The sequence below is a fragment of the Protopterus annectens genome, chromosome 17.part0, assembly GCF_019279795.1.
Source record: "Protopterus annectens isolate FY-2018-M chromosome 17.part0, PAN1.0, whole genome shotgun sequence".
In the NCBI taxonomy this organism is placed as follows: Eukaryota; Metazoa; Chordata; order Ceratodontiformes; family Protopteridae; genus Protopterus; species Protopterus annectens.
The window spans coordinates 754231169-754255857 of NC_056751.1; the positions used below are offsets into that span (position 1 = coordinate 754231169).

The following is a 24689-nucleotide window of genomic DNA, read 5'->3' on the forward strand; positions in this document are numbered from 1 at the left end:
CTACCATAAATGTAGATGTCCGATAGGAATGCATCTGCAGTCAGGATTACCCACCCTCCTTCCCCTCTGAGGTACTCCTAGGGTATTTGCCATCCTTCAGCTAGCTTGGGGGGGATCTATTATGGTGTATTTGTTTGTATATATGTACATACATGCTTATTTTATGTATTTGCTCTCTTCTATTTGGAAACTTTGGCATTATCCAAATTTAGCCATCCAAGAGGGCACCTGGCATCTGGGGCAAGAAACACTGAGGAAAATGGCGTCGGCTGATGCCTTTATACCCGAAGAACTGCCGCTATGACGTCGGGTGAAGTGCGACACCAGCCGAAGCCAGACCCAGACTTTGGAATCCGGCCGACCGAAGGGCTGCCTGACGACAGGACAACCCATTTGTAAGGACTGCAGATGCATTCCTATCGGACATCTACATTTATGGTAGGTACAAAACTGTACTTTCTAGGCATTGTAGATGATGTATTCTCAGAGTCCGGCCTGTCTCCTGACTCTTTGCCTCCTGCACCTGTTAAGCCAGACAGATACTACAGGGTTCCAGACTCTCATAAATTTCTTTATAAAAACCCTGCTGCTGACCCAGAAACAATATCTCAGGGTCCCAAAGGGGTCAAGGCCTCTACAGCTAGGGATTCTAGGTCACTGGACAGATGGGGGAACAAAGTTTAAACTTCTTGTACCTTGGCTGTAAGGGCTTTAAATTGTCAGTTTCATATGCTTAAATATCAGCAATACTTAATGCCACTGCTAAAACAGAAAATGTTGACAAATTCAGAATGTTCTGATTCATAGATTAGCACTAAGCTAACTGCCCTTGCGAGCCATTTTAAGCCTAGCCAATTATCCCTTGTGAGACTCAAACTCTGCACCTTGTGTTTGTAAGGCAAACACCGTAACCATTAGGCCACCCTCCTTGAAAACAAAGAAATGCAGGATTTATTGTATGCAGCTGAACAAGTGGGAAAGCATACTTTGCAAAGTGGTTTTGATTCACTGGAGGCCTCTTGTAGGGCCGCTGTTACAGGTTCTGTTATTAGAAGGCATGCTTGGCTAAAGGAACAGAATCTGCCTGATCATGTTAAAGCAAAATTATTGGGTGCTCCATTACAGCATGATACTTTGTTTGGTGTTAAGGCAGAAGAGGTGTTGAAGAAAATGGAGGATAAAGCGAAATCTATGCAGACAGTAAAGGATTTCTTACAGGTACAACCTCACAGATTTAGCAGGAACTGGCCTTCTAAGAACTGGTCCTTTCCAGTGTCAGACAGGCTACAAAGAGGCAGATACAGATGCCCCTGGAGGCAGACAACAACCCCAGGGCTCATACAGGCCCAAACAATGGGGTGCCACTACCTCCAAAAGCGGAGAAGACAAATCACAGCCATATAGGAAACAGTCCCAATGACTTTCCTCTGCCAGTGCCAAGCACTTATCTTTTTGCAGCACCCTTAGGGGGAAAGCTAGCACTTTTTTCACAAAATTGGCACATGATCACCCAGGACAAATGGAAATGGGTCTTAAACATAGTCTCTCAGGACTACAGGTTCCACTTTCACACCCTTCCAAGGCAAAAGGTATGCCAGACCTGCCACACAGTCAATGAGCAGAGGCACAAAAACAAGTTTCATCTCTCATGGACATGAGGGCTGTTCAGCCAGTACCACAGCAAGAGCAGGGACAAGGATTTTACTTAAGACTTTTTTTAGTACCCAGAAAGGACAAAGCTTGGAGACCAATTCTGGACCTGTCTATTCTAAACACTTTTCTGGACGTTCCAAAATTCAGAATGTTGACAATGCAGCAACTTCTGCCCATGCTGGGCAAGAAGGCTTGGCTTGTAACGTTGGACCTCAAAGAGGCATACCTGCATGTCCCAATCAGACAATCATGCAGAAGATACCTCAGATTCATAGCTGGCTCAATGCACTACCAATTCTCTGCACTGCCCTTTGGCTCATCTACTGCACACAGGGTCTTCACAAAATGCCTGGCACCAGTAATTGCATTCTGAAGACAAAAGAGGAATTCAAATATATCCCAACTTGGACTGCCTAATTCAAGCAGAAAACCGACATTCTACTAAAGCATCTGGCATTTGTAAAAAGATTACTAATTTGCCTAGGGTACACAGTAAATGAAAATAAATCAAAACTAGTACCCTCTCAAGAGATAATATTCCTGGGTGCAAGCTTAAATACAACTGCCCAGATGGCTTATCTCACGCCAGACAAGCAAAGGCAACTGACTTCATACTTCAAAAGCATGGCAACAAAGACCCAGTTATCTGCAAGAAATATTCTGCAGGCTTTGGGCTTCATGGCATCCTGCATTCTGCTAATTCCATGTGCAAGACTGCATATGAGGAAGCTACAATGGTACCTAAAAAGTGTTTGGACTCAACATTGCCACAGCCTGGAAACATTAATTACTCTCATTCCCTGCCTGCAACAGGAGTTTCGATGGTGGGCACAGGCCTGTCACCACAACAAGGGACAGCCATTCACCTTACCCACAGCCAGGCAGACACTAACAACAGATGCATCAGATTATGCCTGGGGGGGCCCACATGGCAGGAAAATGTATTCAGGGCACATGGCCCGCAAGCCAAATGCATCTTCATGTCAATCAAAAAAAGATGCTAGCTGTACAGAATGCCCTGACAACCTTCAAGGATCTACTCCATCCAGGACAACTACTGATAAAAATGGACAATACCACAGTCATGTGGTACATAAATAAACAAGGAGGCACACATTCCTACCCCCTCTGCAGACAAGCCATGATGTTGTGGAACACAGCATTGACTTATCAATTGCACCTGCAAGCACAATTCCTGCCAGGAAAAACAAATACACTGGCAGACGAACTAAGCAGAAACCTCGTGGACCCTCACGAGTGGAAACTAGATCCACAAGCCTTCAGCATGTTAACAAGGAAATGGGGATGCCCAGACATAGATCTATTTGCCTCCCCTCACAACTGCCAACTACAGAGATTCTGCACAAGGACTTATCACAAACAAGCATGGAAAGTGGATGCTCTGTCATTCAGCTGGAAAACCCTTACAGTTTATGCCTTTCCTCCTCTGCCTCTCCTCCCCAAGGTACTCTTAAAGGTCAGACAAGAAGCCAAAAATGATACTGATTGCCCCAGACTGGCCACGCCAGCACTGGTATCTAATCCTAAAGAACTTGTCTCAAGGCCCAGCCTGGACGTTGCCTCAAATTCCTCATCTACTGACCCAACAAAACAATCGGATCCTGCACAGCCAGCTCAGAACTGTAACTCTGGCTGCATGGCGGATATTATATCCACTCAGGACACACCTCTCTCTAAAGCAGTTATGGATGTTATTTTGGAGGCCAGGAGGCCCTACACCAGAAAATCTTATGCAGAACAATGGAAGAGATTCTGTGCTTGGAACCAGGCCCACAGAATTGACACACTTGGACCAAATATTCCTCAGATTTTACAATACCTAACTGAGATGCTGGACAAAGGCCTATCCTTCTCATCAATTAAGATCCATGCCTCTGCCATTTCAGCTCACTACAATACGGACCCACCTATTTTTCGCATCCACTCCTGAGGCAGTACCTCAGAGGGGCCAAAAACATAAGACCTCCAAGGAGAGCACCAATACCTACATGGGACCTCATTTTTGTCTTGGAGAAGCTCACACTGCCTCCTTTTGAGCCAGCCAATACAGCCAACATAAAGTTCTTATCATGGAAAACAGCTCTGCTCCTAGCAATAACTTCAGCAAGAAGAGTCTCAGAGTTACAGGCATTAATGGCTGTGGAACCTTTTATTATTTTCCATCCGGACAGGATTTCTCTAAGGACAAACACAACATTTATGCCTAAGGTAGTGTCCAGTGTGGCTCTTAACCAAACTATTTATTTGCCTACTTTTTATCCAAACCCACAGAATAAAGGGGAGAGACTTCTGCATTCTTTGGACATACACAACAGCTACTCTTCTACTTGGACAAAACTAAAGCTTTCAGAAAAACTGAGCAACTTTTAGTGGTATATGCTGCAGGATCACAAGGAAAGGCTATTTCAAAGCGGACTGTTTCAAAATGGATAGGCCACTGCATTCGTTTCTGCTATTCACAACATGGCAAATCACTGCCTAAGGACATTAGGCCACATTCTACCAGAGCAGCAGCCACTTCAGCAGCCTTCCTCAAAGGAGTACCAACCAAGGATATTTTGGAGGCTGCAGCGTAGACTTCAGTGCACACTTTTACAAAGCACTACCACTTTACTCTAAATCCAGAGCAGGCTTTGCCACTGCAGTTCTGCAGGGCCTCATAGCCACTCCTAATTCTATTTAGGGCCAGCCACCCAACCTCAGCTTTGGGATTCAACCCAAGTGTAATGACTGCAACAGTGAAACACGGTGAACATAGTACAGTTGTGTACCTACCATAAATGTAGATGTTAGAGTGTATTCACTGTTGCAGTCCAGGTTACCCTCCCTCCACCCCCCTTTTCTTTGCTGGGGCTTATCTGTACTTCTCTATTCTATACAACCTATGCGGTGTATTTGCTTGTAGATGAAGGTAATGTTTATGGTAGTGCATGCTTTTTTATAAGCAGAATTTTTAGCCTACCCTTTTGGGGGGCACCTGACATCTGCGGCAAGAAAAACTGAAGAAAATGGCATCTGCTGCATCTTTTATACCCCTGGCGCACTGACGTCAGGGAAGAGGCGACAGCAACCGACGCCGGACCAGGACTTTGGAATTCAGGCCGACTGTGGGTAGCTTGCCTGCAGGATAACCCAAGTGTAATGACTGCAACAGTGAATACATTCGAACATCTACATTTATGGTAGGTACACAACTGTACTTTTCATGTTACATTGTCCCCCCTCCCCTCATGTAAGTGATGTTGACGGTGCCATGCCCATCCACTGGCTGATATGGGTATGGTAATCGCTAATGCATAGCATTTCAAGACTATAGAGTCTGATGCACAGCCTGGGTGTGTAAGTGCATTGCATCACTTTTGTTCTGTTGCCTTGTCATGGCTGCACTCATGGACCAGGCATGACCTGTTTACCAGAGCCGCACTGTATTGCTTGAACCTCTGCCTTGCATGACCGTCTTCGCCAGCCACATCCTCTGACTCCTTGCCCGAGTCTTCTTCCAGTGCATCCTCGGACTCCTTGCCCGACTCTTCTTCCAGTGCATCCTCGGACTCCTTGCCCGACTCTTCTTCCAGTGCATCCTCGGACTCCTTGCCAGAGTCTTCTTCCAGTGCATCCTCTGACTCCTTGCCCGACTCTTCTTCCAGTGCATCCTCTGACTCTTTGCCCGACTCGTCCATCCTCGGACTCCTTGCCCGACTCTTCTTCCAGTGCATCCTCGGACTCCTCGCCCGACTCGTCCATCCTCGGACTCCTCGCCCGACTCGTCCATCCTCGGACTCCTCGCCCGACTCGTCCATCCTCGGACTCCTCGCCCGACTTCGTCCATCCTCGGACTCCTCGCCCGACTCGTCCATCCTCGGACTCCTCGCCCGACTCGTCCATCCTCGGACTCCTCGCCCGACTCGTCCATCCTCGGACTCCTCGCCCGACTCGTCCATCCTCGGACTCCTCGCCCGACTTCGTCCATCCTCGGACTCCTCGCCCGACTCGTCCATCCTCGGACTCCTCGCCCGACTCGTCCATCCTCGGACTCCTCGCCCGACTCGTCCATCCTCGGACTCCTCGCCCGACTCGTCCATCCTCGGACTCCTCGCCCGACTCGTCCTTCCAGTCCATCCTCGCCCGACTCGTCCTTCCAGTCCATCCTCGCCCGACTCGTCCTTCCAGTCCATCCTCTGACTCCTCGCCCGACTCGTCCTTCCAGTGTTATTACAGGCATGTCACTCAGTGCTACAGTCTCCTCTTGCTATGGCAGTTTACCTAGTACCATGTTTTTACCATGACTCATGCCACAAATTTGTTAACACAGGTCTCCAGAGCAACTCGTCCTTCCAGTCCATCCTCGCCCGACTCGTCCTTCCAGTCCATCCTCTGACTCCTCGCCCGACTCGTCCTTCCAGTGTTATTACAGGCATGTCACTCAGTGCTACAGTCTCCTCTTGCTATGGCAGTTTACCTAGTACCATGTTTTTACCATGACTCATGCCACAAATTTGTTAACACAGGTCTCCAGAGCAACTCGTCCTTCCAGTCCATCCTCGCCCGACTCGTCCTTCCAGTCCATCCTCTGACTCCTCGCCCGACTCGTCCTTCCAGTGTTATTACAGGCATGTCACTCAGTGCTACAGTCTCCTCTTGCTATGGCAGTTTACCTAGTACCATGTTTTTACCATGACTCATGCCACAAATTTGTTAACACAGGTCTCCAGAGCAAACTGCAGTGGATCACCAGATGTATCCAGGAAGCAGAACGTCATTGAAAGTATATTCACACTGCTAATCTGTGTCTGCATCAGTACAGTATTGTATACCATGTCCACTTCTGTGCAAGGGCCAAGGATGGGAGTCCTCAACCTTGGTTTCAAGGCATATGTAACATCACCTGAAACACACTATAGTAAACACCACTGAGTGCTCTGCTATCTGCATTCATGGAATTAGACCACCTGCCTTAACCTTGCAGAAGGTCGACCCTGCCCAGAATGTTAGTACAGCTTGCTAGTGTGCCAGATGTGGAAATTGTGGTAACCATCTGGATGGCATAAGTACACAATATGTAATTCCCCATGCACTGGGGGAATGCTGGTAGTGGAAGTGCAAGCCCTTCTGGTATATATCGGATGCCATGCAGAGCAGCTGGAGCCCTGAGATCAAAGATGGAGCAGTCAGTGGCCCCAGCACCTCATGGCAGTGAGTTGTCACAGAATGCCTTCATAGTTTTGGTTTTGTCTCTTCTGTTCAAGTACCAAGTACACTCCTTCACATGGATCAGCATCATGTGAAGGAACTGGTGTAGGATGTCTGTAAAACTGTTAGCATGTCCCCAGTCAGACACTGAAAGGGTCCCGTAACAAGGATGGTTAATGCTATACAAGCCTTTTATCTCCACTGGGATAGGAAGTTCACAAATTCTTCTTGAAATCGTGTGAAGACAGTACATGTTTGTGTCTACTGGTAGAGGTCAGCTATGTTCCATTTGTACAATGATGGTACGTCAGCTGTCGACAGGTATCTCTTACAGTGGGTAGGGCAGTGATGCACAACATTGTGGATACTGACTTTCAAAGCAGCCACTAACATGCTGACTAGCAAAACCAGATGCTGTTCCTAGCATCATAGTACAAGTTGTATTCCTGCTTAGTGAGAAATGCTAACTTGAGATAAGCGAACATAGCTGTTCATTACACAATTATGTACGTTTCTGAACTGCAGAACCAAGTTTGACTTCATTGCTTGCATACGCGATGCCTCTCATTAGTTTTTAGCTTTGGGTATTTACGCCTGCGTTTGAACAGATTTCTGCTGGTTTCCGCATTGTGTAGCACTACGCACTGCCATGCAGTTGTGTGCCAAAGCAGGACAGTTAAATCCCTGGCAGAAATTTTCATCCACTGAGCTCCTTCTTGATCAGTTCTGAATAGTCACCCCTAGCGACAAGAGTCTTCATCCTAGCATTATGGACAGTTGGACTACCCTTGTTTCTCCTGGCAACCTTGTTGACTTGGGTCTTTTGAGGCAGTGTAGCAATTGCCTCATGTACACAGACCATCCTCTACTAATAACACACTGTAGTACAGAGTGAGAGAGCTGTATTTACACCAAGAATCTAGAGTCAATGCTCTTTATCATTCAGAGCAGTAACACATGAGAAGGTTGTCAACTCACCCACCACTATGTATGCTCGTAGTACCACTACTCCTACACATAGTATGCATCAAGCAGTAAATCTGTGTGTGCAGAGGTTCTCTTAAAAAACTTACCAAAACACCAGTGACCTCCAAAACACAAGACTGCTACAGTTAACACAGTCCCCACAGCACCCATGACACACAGCAACACCAGTGTGTCACCCACCAAGCCAGTAAGGCGTAACACTCAAAAAAACAAATTTTCTTGTTATTGGAGACTCAGTAGATAGATACACAGATGTCCCACTCACCAAGTTAGAGAAGGAGAAAGTCGTGGTCAGCTGCCAGGATTCATCAGATCATGCATGCACTTGGGTCTCTCAGCAACAAGTACCATTATGACTCTGTCATAGTTGGTGTGAATGATCTAAGACATACCAAACCAGACTATATAAAAAGAAACATGGTTGAGCTCTGAGTATGTGTCCCAGGCAGGTATGACCCTAGCCTTGAGCAGCTTACTACTCTCACCTAAAATGATGACACAGTATAAACAAAAAATTATTGCTTTCAATACTTGGCTCAGTTTTTTGTCATTCAAAGGGGATCCAGTTCCTATCAACCTGGGAAGCCCTGGTTGACCAATCTCGCTGCTTTACCAGAGACAGTTTGCATTTGGCACTTGTAGGCTTTTGGGTGCTGGCAAAGGCTCTTGCCTCCCCATAGTGCCTTTTGTAGGTAAAGTCTCAAAAACAACATTAACAACATGAAATTAAACAATCAGAACAAATTAAGGGTCATGCTACTAAATGCTAGGAGCTCAAACCAAAAACTTCAGTCCCTGGAAGCACTTCTATCACTGAAAGATGTAGATGTCTGTGCAGTCACAGAAACCTGGTTCAAGGTCCCCCCCCCCCAGCCTTGCAAGGCTACAATGCCTTCCACACCTTTAGACTGCAACACGAACGTATGAAAAGCAAAGGAGGCTGTATTTTTATCTGTATTACCGATAAATTCACCTCCTGTCTAGTTAGGCTGGATGACTCCATGGAGTTACTCCAGGTCCAGGTTACTGTGGGTAAGACCCCCATTCAAGTCCTGGCCAGTTATACATCCCCTCAACGGGTCACGACACCCATGAACCCTACTTGAGTAAACCGAAGATGATCCAAATTTTACCAAACACACTGGTTATGGGGGATTTCAGTTATCTCACCATCAACTGGGAAACATAGGCTAGCCCTGACTCGCTAGCACAAAAGTTCCTAGACTTTGTTAATTCAAATGCCCTGGAACAAATTTCCTATACTCTGACAAGGAGAACAAACATTCTGCATCTGGTCCTCACCAACAAAACCTTTACCAAGGCAAACTTTACCCTCCTAGGTGAAGGTATAAATGCATTCCAAGCCCCAACACAAGCTGAAAGTGGTAACTACACCGAACCTTACACTAAAGCCCTGTACAGTCACTTGCATAAGTGTATAAACTTGGCTGTAACAGACTCTAAGCTAGAGCCCCAAGTAAAAACAAGCCACCATGGGGGCCACCCAGCATCAACAGGCTTTACAATAAACTCAAGGTTGCTATCCAAGAAAAAAAGACAAGGCCCCAGCAATGGAATAGCACCCTCCTCAGTCTCAACAGGCAAATAAGACAACTTGTCAAATCCTCCAAGGGCTTCTGTGAGCGAAACTTAGCAAATACAGCCAAGGGTAACCATAAGCCCTTTTACAGGTACACACTTAACTTAATGATTGACTTCAACAATTGGCTAAGGTGTCATTCTAAGGGGAACCAGTATCTGTCTGCCTGGGATGACATGAGCAACAAAACACGATGCTTTGCCAGAGATGGCCTGCACCTGTCGCCCATGGGATTCCGGATACTGGCTAAGGCTCTTGCCCACCCCTATAGTGCCTTTTTTAGGCAAGATTCAAATGACAAATTCACTACTGTAACAGGTACAAGCAAGCAAAATCTGAGGGTAATGCTAGTAATGCTAAAAGTCTAAACCTCAAAATGCACTCCCTCAAGGCACTCCTTAAAATGGAGAACATCAACATCTGTGCAGTGACAGAGATCTGGTTCAAGGCTCCAGAGAGCACCCATGCATTACCAGGCTTCGTACCACACCTTTTGGCCACCTAACCTGGACTGAAGCACTAAAGGTGGAGGCCTGTCCATATTCATTAAGGATATCCACACCTCCAGGCTAGTTGCTCAGCATAATGCATCTGAGATTATCCAAGTGCAACTAACTCTGGGCAAGACCGCAGTGCAAATTGTAGCTTGCTACAGATCCCCCGCCATGCCCCAGGATTCCCACTCCTCATGTCTTGATACGCTGGAAAATATTAGAGTACAACCTAATACCCTAATAATGGGTGATTTCAACTACCCCAACATTAACTGGGAAAACTACTCATGTAACACCTCTTGTGCTCATCATTTTCTGGAATTCATAAATTCCAATGCCTTGGATCAACTTATCCACACCGCCACCAGGGGCAGCAATATCCTAGACCTGGTTATTACCAACATGGACAACCGGTGTTCCACACCAGAGGTCAATTCCTTGTTGGTCAGGTCCGACCACAAGCAAATCACCCTAGACATCCACTTCCCACCCCCACCCCCCATTAGGGAAACCACCATAAAAAATTTCTCCAAAGCCAACTTCACGCTTCTTAAGACAGAAGTGGCAAACTTCACGACACCCATGCTGACGGACAATAGAGATACGACTGCTGAAACCTGTACATTTGCACTTTATAAGCACTTACACGAGTGCATGGATCGTGCAGTCCCTAACAGAACCAAGATGCTATCCTCCCAAAAAAAAAGGAAGTCAATCTGGTGGTCCCCTGCTATAAACAAAGTCTACAACAGAAGAAAGAAACTGTTGGAAAAAAGAGTAAAATCCCATGATTGGAGGAACTCCGTGGTCAGCCTCAGTAAGAAGCTGAGATCCCTCATAAAATCCTCCAAAGCTAGTTAGGAAACCAAAATCACCACTGATTCTAAAGACGACCACAAAGCATTCTGTAGCTATGTCAAGAATCTCAATGGCAACACTCAGATCTGCTCTGAGTTACAGCACAATGGCACTAAATATACAGAACCAGCTGATATTGCCAACATCCTGGCAGATAGGTTCAGTGTTAACTTTACCCTTCTCTCATCCCCTAAAGGGCCCATCTCTATACCGGAAGAATGCAAAGTACCTGTAATCATGGCTGCACAGGTAAAAAACACACTCTCCAAAGCCAAGAACACTGCATCCATGGGACCTGACAACATCCCAGGCTGCGTTCTACATGAACTACAGAATGAACTGGCACCCCACCTAAGTACCATGTTCAATCATAGCCTCACCTCAGGCTTTGTGCCCACTGAATGGTGCACAGCAATGGTTATCCCACTCCACAAAGGGGGAGCCACCACAGACCCCGGGAACTACTGCCCAATTAGCCTGATGAACCCGGTCTGCAAGGCTATGGAGCATATCATCATGGAAATTATAAACAACAACATTGGTAATCTCCACGCTCAGACCCTACCCAGTTCGGGTTTGTAAAAGGCAGATCATGTCTCCTAAACCTGATAGACTTCTTTGAAGCTGTCACCAAAGCCATAGATGAGGGTAAGGTGGTTCACACAGCCTATCTAGATCTCGCCAAGGCTTTCAACACCATCCCCCACTCTGGAATTATAGACAAACTCACTAAACTAGGTATAAATCCCTATGTCACAAGATGGGTTGCCAACTGGCTCACTGACGGAACCCACACTGTGAAAGTAGCAGGCTCTAAATCCAACTTCAGACCAGTGACAAGTGGAGTACCACAGGGTTCAGTCCTAGGTCCTCTCCTGTTTGGTATCTACATCTCTGAAGTACAGGCTAAGACAAAAGGTCTTTGGCTAACAAAGTTCGCAGATGACTGCAAACTAGGAGCCATAATCAAAACTCCTAACGATGTGGACATCCTACAAAAGGGCCTCACTGAGACAGATGCCTGGTGTCAAACCCATGGCTTCAAGCTCAGTGCCAAAAAGTGCATTGTCATCCCTTTTGGTAAAAACTCTTTACCCATGAACTACCACATAGGTGGTAGTCTACTTAACACTGAAAGTGTGATAAGAGACCTTGGGACACAGGTGGACAGTAGTCCCTCCTTTCATAATCACATCACCACAGTAGTCAGGAAATCCTTCTACTTGGCACACCGCATCACAAAAGGTTTCTCATGCAGGAAAAAAGAGGTCATTGTTCCCCTCTACTCATCACTCATTATACCCAGTATAGAGTACCATGCCCCTTTTGGTATGTACCTCACAAGACATTTACAACAACTGGAAAGGCCACAGAAATACCTCACAAAGAGGATTACCAGCCTTAAACAGATGCCCTCATGAACCGTCTCAAAAAACTCCAGCTTTACTCTGTCACATATCGCCTACTCAGAGGTGATCTCTGCCTAACATACAAAGCTATGTCAAACCCAGAGCTGTTGGACATGCTCCACGTAAAGAAATCCCAATCCCTCCAAGCTACATGCTCTGGGGACCTAAACCTTGTCACCGCAATAAACAGAACATGCTGGAGGGATAGATTCCTGTCCCAGAGACTTCCCATACCCTGGAACAAACTACCTATCTATATCAAACAAAGCTCCTCATTAGCACTCTTCAAGAAGAATCTTGATGATTGGATGGGAAATAGGAAATTCACCCCGGGGATCACTTTTGTGGCTCTGCTTGACAGGAGCATAGGAAAATAATTTTTTTGGGTGGCAAAAGCCAGGGTACCATTTGGCTAGGCTTATATAGGCCTTGGGACCAATAGCTTAGTACCTACCTATGAACCTAAAGGGTAGGACCCAAGCATGTGCAGAACTAGTGGCCAACGGTATCGCACACTGACTCCACAGAGATAGCATGCCTGCTAATGGATAGATTTGCAAAAAGTTTATTCCCCTGCCCCTCCTAACTTACAACAAACCTTTCCCCAAACTCCTCACCCTACATATCTGAAGAGCAGGTCCTCAAAACCTTGTCAAAGGCAAAAAAAACACAGCCTCTTTGGGACCAGACCACATCCCAGCCCGTCTTCTAAATGGGCTAAAACATGAACTAACATCACCACTAAGTACCCTTTTCAATCATAGTCTAACCACAGGCTTTGTTCCTGTGGAATGGAGAACAGCAACAATTATTCCTATCCACAAAGGTGGCCTAACAGACCTGGTGAATTACAGGCCCATAAGCCTGACCAGCTTCATCTGTAAGGCCATTGAGCTTATTATGGACCTCATAAATAAAGACATAGGTGACCTTCAAACCCTGGATCCTACCCAGTTCAGGTTCGTGAAGGGCAGGTCTTGCCTGTTAAATCTGGTGGATTTCTTTTAAAATGTGACCAAGGCCACTGATTGCAGATCTGATCTGCACACAGCATACCTTGACCTGGCAAAGACTTTTGACACAATCACACATTCATGCATTACCAATAAACTGAATGTAAACCCCTTTGTTGTAAGATGGGTTGCCAGCTGGCTCACAAACTGGGCACACACACTATTAAAGTGGGTGACTCCACATCAACCAGCAGATCTGTTGCCTGTGGGGTTCAACAGGGGTTAGTACTGGACCCGCTACTGTTTGATATATACTTCTCAGAAGTTCAGGTCAATACCAAGGGGTTGAGGCTGACCAAGTTTGCAGATGACTGCAAACTTGGTGCAATCATTGAATACCCAATGATGTCGGTATACTCCAGGAGAGTCTCACGCAGACCGATGACTGCTGTACGCATCACACACACAAACAGAATGCAAAGAAATGCATATTCATTCCCTTTGGCACAATGCCCCCCCCCCCACACACACACACACACACACACACACACACTATCAAATCAACAATACTGTAAGTATCCATGAAGTGGTAAGGTACTTGGGATCACAAGGTGACTGTGACATTAACTTCGACCACCATGTGTTTACTGTAGTAAGGAAAGTTTTTACGTAGCACACTTGCTCTTGAGATCATGCGTTTACTAATCAAAATAAGTTATAAACCTCCCCCCCCCATACTCGGCACTTATCTCGCCCATAATTGAGTATAACGTCCCATTTGGCATGTGCTGTACTGAGCACCTGCAGTTGAGAGAGACCTCAGAGTTTTCTAACAAAGATCAGGGGGCTCCAGCATGTGCCTTACACAGACCGACTGAAGTCCCTGTCACTACTACGTATCGTACAGACTTCTTAGGGGAGACGTATGAGAGCAATTCAAGACCCAGCCTAATGAACTTGCTGCATATCTGTAAATCAAGTGGAACTAGGGCTACCCATTCCAGGGACCTAAATGTGGCCTGCGACTTAAATAGGACATGCTGGAGGGAGAGATTTATCTCCCAGCAACTGCCATGTCTTTGGAAGAGGCTACCAATTTACACTGCTCAAGAGGAACCTGGATGAGTGGACGGGGCACTGTAAATTCTTACTGGAGATAGAGCCCACACTCCTCCTGGACATAGGTAGTCATCATTAAATGCAGTCCTGGGTATTGAGTAGCATTTCTTTGGTATTACAGTGGGATAAAATGGTTAGACTTAAAATGACCTCCAGGTTGATAGCCTAGTAATCTCCTATGATCAACTTATTTGCATACAGTGCAGCCCATGCTATTTTCTCATTAGTGCAGTCATTTTACAGGTGTTTCTGAATTACACCCTCACTGCATGCTGCTGCTAGTCACCGTTTCACCTAATGCTCTGTACTGTTTATTCCTTCTGGAATAACCTCCAGACTTCCATTTGCAAGACTGTAAAACCTCCAGACTTCCATTTGCAAGACTGTAAAACCTCCAGACTTCCATTTGCAAGACTGTAAAACCTCCAGACTTCCGTTTGCAAGACTGTAAACCTCCAGACCTCCATTTACAAGACTGTAAAATGTTGAGTACTGCAGAAAGCATTAAAAGTGTTAGTTTCCATTATAGTAGTTAAGCCTACAATGTAACTTCTGGGGCCCAGAGTTACACAGAACTTCTTTTGAGAGAGTTGGATTTTTTTCCACCCAGCACTGTACCTCATGCAGCTTCATGACTGGGGTGGGGGTCAAAATAATAGGGAAATACTTAAATGTAGACCCAGTCTTTGGGTGTAAGGGATGTAGTGATGACTTTGAAAGACTATTTGATATGCATCTGGAGCTTGAAGACAAAAAATATGTATATAGTTTTAGTTGTCAGCGTGTTTGAAATCCAGAATGCATGGAATTTGTCTGATAAATTATAGAAGTGGAAATAGGGATTTATGCGTTAATTTGCTGCAAAAAATGGCAGTTTGGAAGGGCCACTTGATCAGTACGTGCCACTTGTCTCTCCCATGCCTGCCAACCTCTGAGCATTACAACTTGTAGCACTGCCCTCTGAAAATCCTAGGAGGCCATCAGAAAGACGAACACACTTTTTTAAGAATAGAAGATCTTCAGTTGCCAGATCCATAGAGCTAGCAATAAAAAGATCATTCCGTAGGCTTAACTAAGTTATTTAATAAAGTGTGTATGCTTAAAGAGATAACTTTCTGAAAAAAATGAGTATGTCTAGGAATAGTAAGGATAAACTTAAGGACAAAAATCTTAGCTGTGCACCTGAGTCATGGCAGTTGAAAGGGATGGTCTCCCCTACTCTCATCCTATTTCAAGCTGTAGTAACTGTTTTGAATTGCTTTTCTGAAATGTATTTGTTTAGTGGCCTGACTCATTTCGTACTTGAACGCGAATGTGTTGCATGTTATTGTTTTTTTTTCACCTTTTTTCACTGCATACATGTCTAATCTTCTGAGGAGACCCTCGCATCATGGTGGTATACAATAGTGATTTTCTCCTCACTGTGTTAAGAGGCATCAGTTTTTGGAGAAGATGAAACGCCATTCGATGATTGTTCACAAACAGCTTTGCTAGCATAGACTGCATTGTATTGCATTTTATTGTGCAAGTTTTAAAAAAGAAAACTTGAAAATACAACCCATATCAGTGATGTTTTGCAGTGTACAGTCTGGGGACAGAAGAGTAAAACACTACTGTTTAATATGTACCTGAACTAGTCTGGTGTTGACTGTCATTTCTGCTGTTTTAGATGCCCAGGTTGATCACATGTCACTGGTGAAACGTTTTAACCATATTGATGCCCACAACCAGGATACTTTTGAGGCCAAAGATCTGGAGATGCTCATTAAGACGGTAAGTGTCCTGCAAATCATAACATGCCATATGACTGATGTGTATTTATAGATTAATAAATTACTTATAAAGTGATAAGTGAGCCTTGGCCCAAGACATTGTCATCGGTGCAACAGATAACACACGCACCTTTTGTGCAGAAGGTTGTGAGTTAGATTCACACCCCAGTTTGATTGTGGACAGTGCAGTGCAACATAAGATGGTTGCCGCATTCTTTGAGTGCGTCGTCCTTTGGATGAGACAAAACTGAAATCCCATCTGCTCGAGCTGGTGGTAGCTCATTTGGATGTAAAAGATTTTACAGTCCCTATTAGAAAGAGTACGGGTCCTTTTACATATTAAAAAATGTACATATTTACATTCTCATATATGCATATATTTTTTATTTTTCTTGTAACATCTTCATTGTTCTTCCTTAATTGACTCCAACTCCTTCTACAACTATAATAATTTCTTTGCAATATGTCTGCTAAAATCCATTTTCCATTAAACAGACTTTCATTTAGTCTTTTATTTCAAATCACCCATATTGTTTAAAATCAATTCTCATCTACTCTTCTGTATCCCTTTTTTCTTGTAATGTCCATAATCATATTCGTACCTTTATAATAGTTTATTAATATTCTCAAAATTTTTTTCACAACTTTTTCCAGACTTTCGCCACTCTTTTACATTTAAGAAGTGTGATCTTTTGTCTCTTCCTCCCCACACAATAAAACACGGTTTCAAATTTCTTTTGCATGTCGTATTTCCCTTTACTGGTAACTTATTGCCAGTCTCAGTAGGAAATCCTGAGTCTGCTATCTTGGTACATCACTTTTTCCTAATTTTAATGACTTTAATCACGTCTGATAAGTTTTCCAATTGATTTACATAATATTGTTTTATCATATTGTACCACATGCTTCTATATTTCTCTGCATCAGCAATTTTTTTATTTTCCATGGTAGCGTTTTTTTCTTTGACTTTTAGTTTATTTACATAGTCTTTTTTATTTTCATCATCTCCCAGAACTTGTATTTAAACATTCTCACTAATGTTCTCATTTTGTTCCTTACCCAATTTAATAATCTGTACAAGCTTAAAGAAGCAGTGTAAACAACTGGATTCGGCAACCCCAGTGTCTCTTTATCATCACACACATACAACACACCTTTTTTCACTGGGTTTAATCTTGAACCCAGATGAAAGAAACCCACTAATTGCACAATTTCCTTTTCATATTTGTCAATGATCTTATAAATATTTAACATGCATGCTATTTTCCCATTAATACAGAATTTACCAAGTCTTTTTCCTGCATCCTGATCTATACAGCCTCCACATAAGACATTTACTACATAATTTTTCCCTAGCGGGTCCAAGGGTGGATGGGGCAAGGTGTAAATGACCACTTAGCCCACTTGTCTTGTACATTGTCATAACCATGTCAGTGGTGCAACAGATAGCACATTTGCCTTTGATGCAGGTGGCCATGGGTTCTGTTTTCACCAGCGAGGCAGAGTGCTGGCACTGCAGTAAAGTACAAGGGGATGTTGCATTTCTGAATGTGCTGTCCTTTGGATAAGACATTAAACTGAGGCCCCATCTGCTTGCGTTGGTGGCAGCTTAGGTGGATGTAAAAGATCCCAGGGCACCTATCAAAAATAGTAGTGAAAGATCCCAGGGCACCTATCAAAAATAGTAGTGAAGTTCCCCAGTGCCCTGCCTAAGTGTATGCTAGTAGTTTAAATACTGCTTTGGGTCTCCCCTAATAAGAGGCTACCAGCCTAGTGGGACTAACCTGGCCAGCAAAGGATAAATAAAATTGTTGCGTCTTTCGGCTTATCCCGGTTAGGGGTCGCCACAGTGGAACTCCGGTCCGCTAATGTTTGGTAGTGGATTTTTACGTGCCATGTTACCAGCCCTGATGCACAACCTTCAACGAAGGCACGCTCATTCACGCATGCCTCCAGACAGAAGACGCTGTAGCTGAGAATCGAACGGGGCAACGTCTTGCTGCGAGGCGACAATGCTACTGCAGCACCAAATAAAAAATAACTAAATTTAAAATTTAGAATTGTATGTCAGTTGCTCAAATAATGCATACACAGAAGTGACCAATTGAATGGCGGTCTGTAGAATTTCTGATCTGGTAAGAAGTGGTCTGTCCTCTGTAATCAAACGTGACTGATGTGAAAAGTTTCCCATGCTGCAAGAACCCCGCCTTCTTCCCATCATGCACCACATGTACAAGTTGCTGCTTATTTTTGATGCACTTTGTGAATGATGGAAGAAAACTGCCTCTAGTCTACCGTTGTTTTTATTGGCTATTTATTTATTTTTTGAGTAAAAAGATTTACTTAGCATCTGTAAGTAGATTTTTTTCTAATATTCTTCTCTTCTCTCTTTTGTGACTGTGGTCTTGTATTTGGTTTTCGTTTTCCGTCAGAAACCTTTCTGTTTTTGCAGCACAATGGATCCAGGCCCACTCATTGTGATGTGCCAAGCTACTTTTCATAGATCTGCCTGCAATAATTCTGTCCTGCCCAGTAATAGGCACACTCCTTCACTACTGTGTCTGTTTTTTCCCCACAAAATTATATAAGAGAAAGTGCAAGTTGTTCTGAGTTAGTCGAAGTATAATGTGCTGTGACTGATGCTGCTTCCACTGCAGCCCATGATTCCTCAGACCACTTGCCCCCGTGCTTGACCCACTCTCCCCTTGTTGCCTGCTGTCGATGCCCTGTTTAAGGTGAAAGGCCTTCCCTTCATGCGTGGAAGTCGACAGCAGGAGTGGCTTTTATCCCCATTTCTGGTCTCCACAGTGCCCATATGTCTGTCCTTTGTTTCTCCATTTTTTGATCATTCTCAGCATTGAAGTTATGCCCCAAACCCAGGTATTGTTTCCAGTACTGATGCCACTTCTTGTGACCATTGTACCCAGCATCTGTTCTAGTGACATTGATGATACTGGAGGTGCTAACCCTGTAAACGTTACACTTGGTGATGCTGGTCTCTGCTGTCTACTGTTCTTGGGACTGGTTCTAACATTGGGTTTCTAACACCTGTTTATGACCTTATTTCCAGGTATTAACTTCATTGCAGCTGTTTGAGGCATCAACCCTGTGTGTGTGTTTGAGGCCTTGTGTTTTGCTGTCATTAGTGGGACAATCCGATTGGTTGGGCAGTTCTTCCAGGAGGACAGAACTTCTTGTGGCCTTTTGTAGTCCCTCTCATCTGGGTCTTCCACAAAACAAGTAATTTATTCTTTAAACTCCTGCCACTCTCCAGGAAACCCAGAAAAGTTGCTACCCCCTTCCACCCTGTTTTATTCTCTGTGGCAGTTTCAGTTCCCCTGTCCGTCACTGGGTCTATCTGCTGCTCCTTCCTTCCCTGAAGTTCGCTAAGTGAGCTCAGCTGGTGTGGATCTTATAAGGTCATGGGGTTATGACTTGCCCTTACTTCCTCACCTCCTCCACACCTGCAATTGTTGGCATGTTTGAGGGCTACTTCCTCAGTGAACCATGCTTCCCCTCTGGGAGCATTTGAGAAATGCCCCCCCCCCGATGGGCACTCCCATACATCCGTACCAGTGCCTCAGATGCCCAAGGCATTATTCAAACCCAGGATGTCTGAGCTGTAGTTGGGGCTTTATTCCTCTACTTCACATTGCTGAATAAACCCAGAAAAGTCTTGGCTGAGGTAAAGTATATTGAGTTCCCTGTGGATTCTGCTGGAAGATCTGAATCACGGCCGGCCTTGGGCATAGGCGAACTAGGCGACCGCCTAGGGCGTCATACAGGCCGGCCTCGTAAGGGTGCAATTTGTGTTTATTTATTTTAATTAATTTATCTTTCTTAATAAGAAAAGTAAATTTAATTAAAATAAATAAACCATATATAGAGACTGGGATATAAGCATTGCTACGTCCGCACAGGCATCACTGTGAACATTGAAAAGGAGTTCAAGTTGTATGTATTATGAATTCCAAGACTTAGTTGTCTCAGTACTTTTCTTTTTCTGTACGGAAGTATTATCTTCTGAGGCCATTTTCCTCTCCAGGTGTGCGCACATTGCGCGCACGTACGAAGGGATTTTTTTTACTGCATTAAAAGTATAGTGTTTGTCTATTACTCTGCCTGTGGAGCATATGTTTACATGTTTTTATAATTTGTCTTGTTTTTATGTCAAGAATCTAAATGACAATGCTCAGATCTGCTCTGAGCTACAACAGAATGGCATTAAATATACTGATCCCAAAGATATTGCCAGTATCCTGGCAGATCGATTTAGTGCCAACTTCACCCCCTCTCACCCCCTAAAGGGCCCATCTCAATAACAAAAGATTGCCAAATTCTGGTAATCACGGTCACACAGGTGGAAACCACACTCTCCAAAGCTAAGAATACAGCATCCATGGGACCAGATGACATCCCAGGCTCTGTACTACATGAACTACAAAATGAACTGGCACCTCACCTAAGTGTCATGTTTAATCATAGCCTCACCTCAGGCTTCGTGCCCATTGAGTGGTGCACAGCTACAGTTATCCCACTCCACAAGGGGGGATCCACCTTGGATCCCGGGAACTACCGTCTCATCAGTATGACGAGCCTGATCTGCAAGGCCATGGAACGCATTATCATGGAATTTATAAACAAAGACATTGGCAGCCTTCAAACACTGGACCCCACCCATTTTGGGTTTGTGAAGGGCCGATCTTGTCTCCTGAATCTGATTGACTTCTTCGAATCACTCTCCAGAGCTGTGGATAAGGGTAAGGCAGTCCACACAGCCTATCTGAACCTTGCCAAGGCCTTCCAACACCATCCCCCACTCTGGAATCCTAGATAAACTTACTAAGCTGGGCATAAATCCCTACATCACTCGATGGGTTGCCAACTGGCTTAATGACAGAACCCGGACTGTAAAAGTAGCTGACTCCATATCCAGGGTTCAATCCTGGGACCACTCTTGTTTGGCATCTACTTCTCTGAAGTACAAGCCAACACAAATGGACTCTGGCTAACAAAGTTCGCAGATGACTGCAAACTGGGAGCCATTATTGAATCCCCAAATGATGTGGATATTCTACAAAAGGGCCTTACAGAAACAGATGCCTGGTGCCAGAGCCATGGGCTCAAGCTTAATGCCAAGAAATGTATAGTTATCCCCTTTGTTAAAAAACATGTACCCATGAATTACCACATAGGTGGCAGGACACTAAACATCAAAAGTGTGATGAGAGACTTACGGACACAGGTGGACAGTGGTCTCACTTTCGATAACCACATCGCCACAACAGTCAGGAAATCCTTCTATGTGGCACACCTCATCACTAAGGGCTTTTCATCCTGAAAAAAGGAGGTCATTGTCCCACTGTACTCATCCCTCATTAGATCCATTATAGAGTATAAGGCCCTGTTTAGTATGCACCTCACAAGACTTCTGCAACAGCTGGAAAGGCCACAGAAATACCTCACTAAAAGAATCACAGACCTAAAGCAGATGCCATATGCTGACCGTCTAAAAAAAACTCCAGCTATACTCTGTGGTATATCGTCTATTCAGAGGCGATCTCTGCTTTATACAAGGCCATGTCAAACCCTGTGCTGTTGGACATGCTACACTTAAAGAAATCCCAATCCCCTCAGAGCCACATGCTCCATGGATCTAAACCTGGTCATCACAATGAACAAAACATGCTGGAGGGATAGGTTCCTGACCCAGAGACTCCGCATACTCTGAAATAGACTGCCCATACATGTCAAGCAGAGCGCCTCATTGACCCTCTTCAAAAGGAACCTTAATGATTGGATGGGAGATAGGAAATTCACCCCGGGGATCATGTCATTCGACCTGCTAGACGGGTCCAGAGAAGTAAATATTGTGGGAAGAAATATCCAGGGAATTGTTATGGCTAGGCTTGCATAGACCCTAGGGACGATAGCCTAGTACCAACCTATGAACCTATAAACCTATGAACATGACGTCACACTAGAACATTTTGCAGTAAAACCTTTTTTGTACATGACCTATTATTTTACGCATCATTAACCGTGTGCAGCAACAAGTCGGATCTTTGTTGTCGAGTTGAACGAGTTTGTCTACATGTCCACAAAAGTAAAGACTTGACATAATTTTGTGTTTTCCGGTTGCAGTTATTTGTATAGTCCATAACTGATTCCATGCATTTTGTTTGTTGATGTTTTCAGAAATGAAAACTGAATGTACTTTGTACATACCATTTGAACCATGCAGGAGAAAACCTAACCACTTGAACTAGGAATTGATACATAAATGCAGTAAGCCTAGAGCAGGAGAAAATGCACAATGCACAAATAAGCATTATCCAGTCCTAAAAAACAACTAAAAATATTAAAGAAGCATTTAGGGTTAAGTAAAAATCTGCTAGAATTTTAAAATTAGCAGTCTGTTTGAGAGCATGAAATAGCTGTGCTTCAGGCCAGCAGTGTACTGAGCATAACTGTATACAGTTCACTAGAAACAAATAGGTAAAACTTAAAGGGCAGTTAAACTAAAGGCATACTGTGAAGCGGCTGAAGAAGTCTTGAAATGGAAATCCAGAGTTGTTTTTCTTTTCAAGTACATTGAAACAAATAGCCAACTTGCTACATCATAACTCTCCTTTTCCATACCTACTGTTTAATATATTTAAAAAACTGTGTGTGCTTTAAAAGGCTGTACCATAAGTTTTTTGACCTAGCCTACATTCTTTATTTACATTAACAGACTTCCCGTTGATCTAGGTCTGTCAATCCCCGGAAAAGAGAATCGGGGACAAAGGAAATTGGAGTCTGGGACAGCCTAAAATACGCATCTTCAAATGTGCACATCAAGGTTCATAGGGCTAATTCTAGGCAGTCACTCTGCAGAATAATACACATCGAGCCAATAAGTATACACTGACTAGAAATGAGAATGAAATCTTGTACCTTGTGCTTGTGAAGTAAACACCTTGACCATTATGCCAACCCCCAATATCAAGACATCAGCACACCACAAGGGTGAGATGAGGACTTCCACACACAAGCATGTGACATTACAGTTATTACTATGAAATTCTAATAATAAAACGTGAGTATGTTGAGTAAAGGCAGGGGTGTCTAGCTGAAATAACCACAAGGACTGTAGCACTTGGTTACATAAATAATCTGTTGAAGATGTTCAAGGCAATTGTACTGCGACGTTATAACAAAATAATGTGTTGAATGCCAAAACATAGTTTGTCTCTTCATTGTGTGCTTGTAAAGCATTGTATGCACTAACATTAGTGATTTTGCACATATACTGTCCTAGTGGAATATGTCTCTTCTGAAAAGTTGTGTAAATCTTGCCTCAGTGATATACTTTGATTGTTATTCTCAAACACATGCATGCCCTTGTCATCAAATGAAGCTAATGTTCTTTTAAAAAATCATGTAATTGCCCTTTTCACATAGCATGTCACCAAAAAAGACAGCCATTCCCTGTGCATATTTTTGATGCGTCATTGTCAAGTAACTAAATGGGAATGTTTCACTTTCATTTTAGCAAAAAAGTTGGTTAACTGATTGTGTATACATTTATAATGGGATTTCAATGCTCAACTAACTGAAGCTTATTTTAATTAGCTGAGCAGGACAATGGCATATTTTCACAGAAATTAAAATAAGAGTTTCTTAACATACTTCATATCCTTCAGAATTGCAACTTAACACAAATCCTGTTGTTCTAGCAACTTTAAGTTAAAAAAGTGTAGTATTTAAAATATGTCCCTATTTTTATGGTCATTGCATCCACATCCTGTCCAGATTTTTGCAGCAAGGTTGAGAGGTATGCATACCTCTCAACTATCCATATTTTAGCCTCATATTTTTGGCCTATTCCTCAAAAAAATTGTGGTTTTCTGGCAAATCACTGAAGATTTAAATAACTAAATGTCATACATTTGAGTTTCAGCCTTCATTTCCTTCAGAAAATGCATGGTGGGTTGTATGTCTGAAGGGCCTTTTATGGTTAAAATATTCTGAAATGGGTAGTTTTGTCATTATTGGTTCATACATTTTGTTTCATTGCTTACTGGAAAAATGTTCAAAACTACTAATTTAAAACATACTGTAACAAGTGTAAATGTTTCTGTGTGCAACTAGCTGTTTGTTTATCAAATGGCACACTGTTGTAAAATCTGAAAGCAGTGTTAGTAGTATAATTGCCTTTGGTGCAGAAGGTTGTAGATTCTACTCCCACACCATGTAGATGGCGTGCTGCTATTGCATTGCCCATATGATTGTTGATTTATTTGGTGCATTATAAGGGGGATAGGGATTCTGCACTCCTGAGTATGTCCTTTGTATGAGATGCCTAGTGACTATGAACTTGTTGGTCATTTCCTATTGCAATAGTACCAACTTATCATAGTTTTTAATGCAGTATAGGCAATTAATTCTTCAAGGAAAGCAGGCACTGACTTTGTAGAAAAAACATTGATATGTGAAGTTGTTTTGCCGGTAGCAACCTCTTCATTAGGTACGGATTTCTTTAATGTGGAATTCAGATGATTTTACATCTGCAGAGATTGTGAGTATGGAGTAATATTGGTGGATTATAATGACAGAAGTCTTAAGTGTCCTTTTTATGGTTGAAAATT

The 24689-nt window shown here is 43.6% G+C and overlaps 1 protein-coding gene across 2 annotated transcripts in view; it reads left to right on the forward strand.

Moving 5' to 3' along the window:
- LOC122791611 (nucleobindin-2-like) overlaps positions 1 to 24689 on the forward strand; it is a 917099-nt gene that overhangs the window by 408453 nt on the left and 483957 nt on the right. For both annotated transcript variants that reach the window (XM_044059400.1, XM_044059401.1), the window contains exon 5: positions 15954 to 16057. In XM_044059400.1, coding sequence (XP_043915335.1) covers positions 15954 to 16057 — 104 coding nt within the window. The remainder of the gene's footprint in view (positions 1 to 15953; positions 16058 to 24689) is intronic.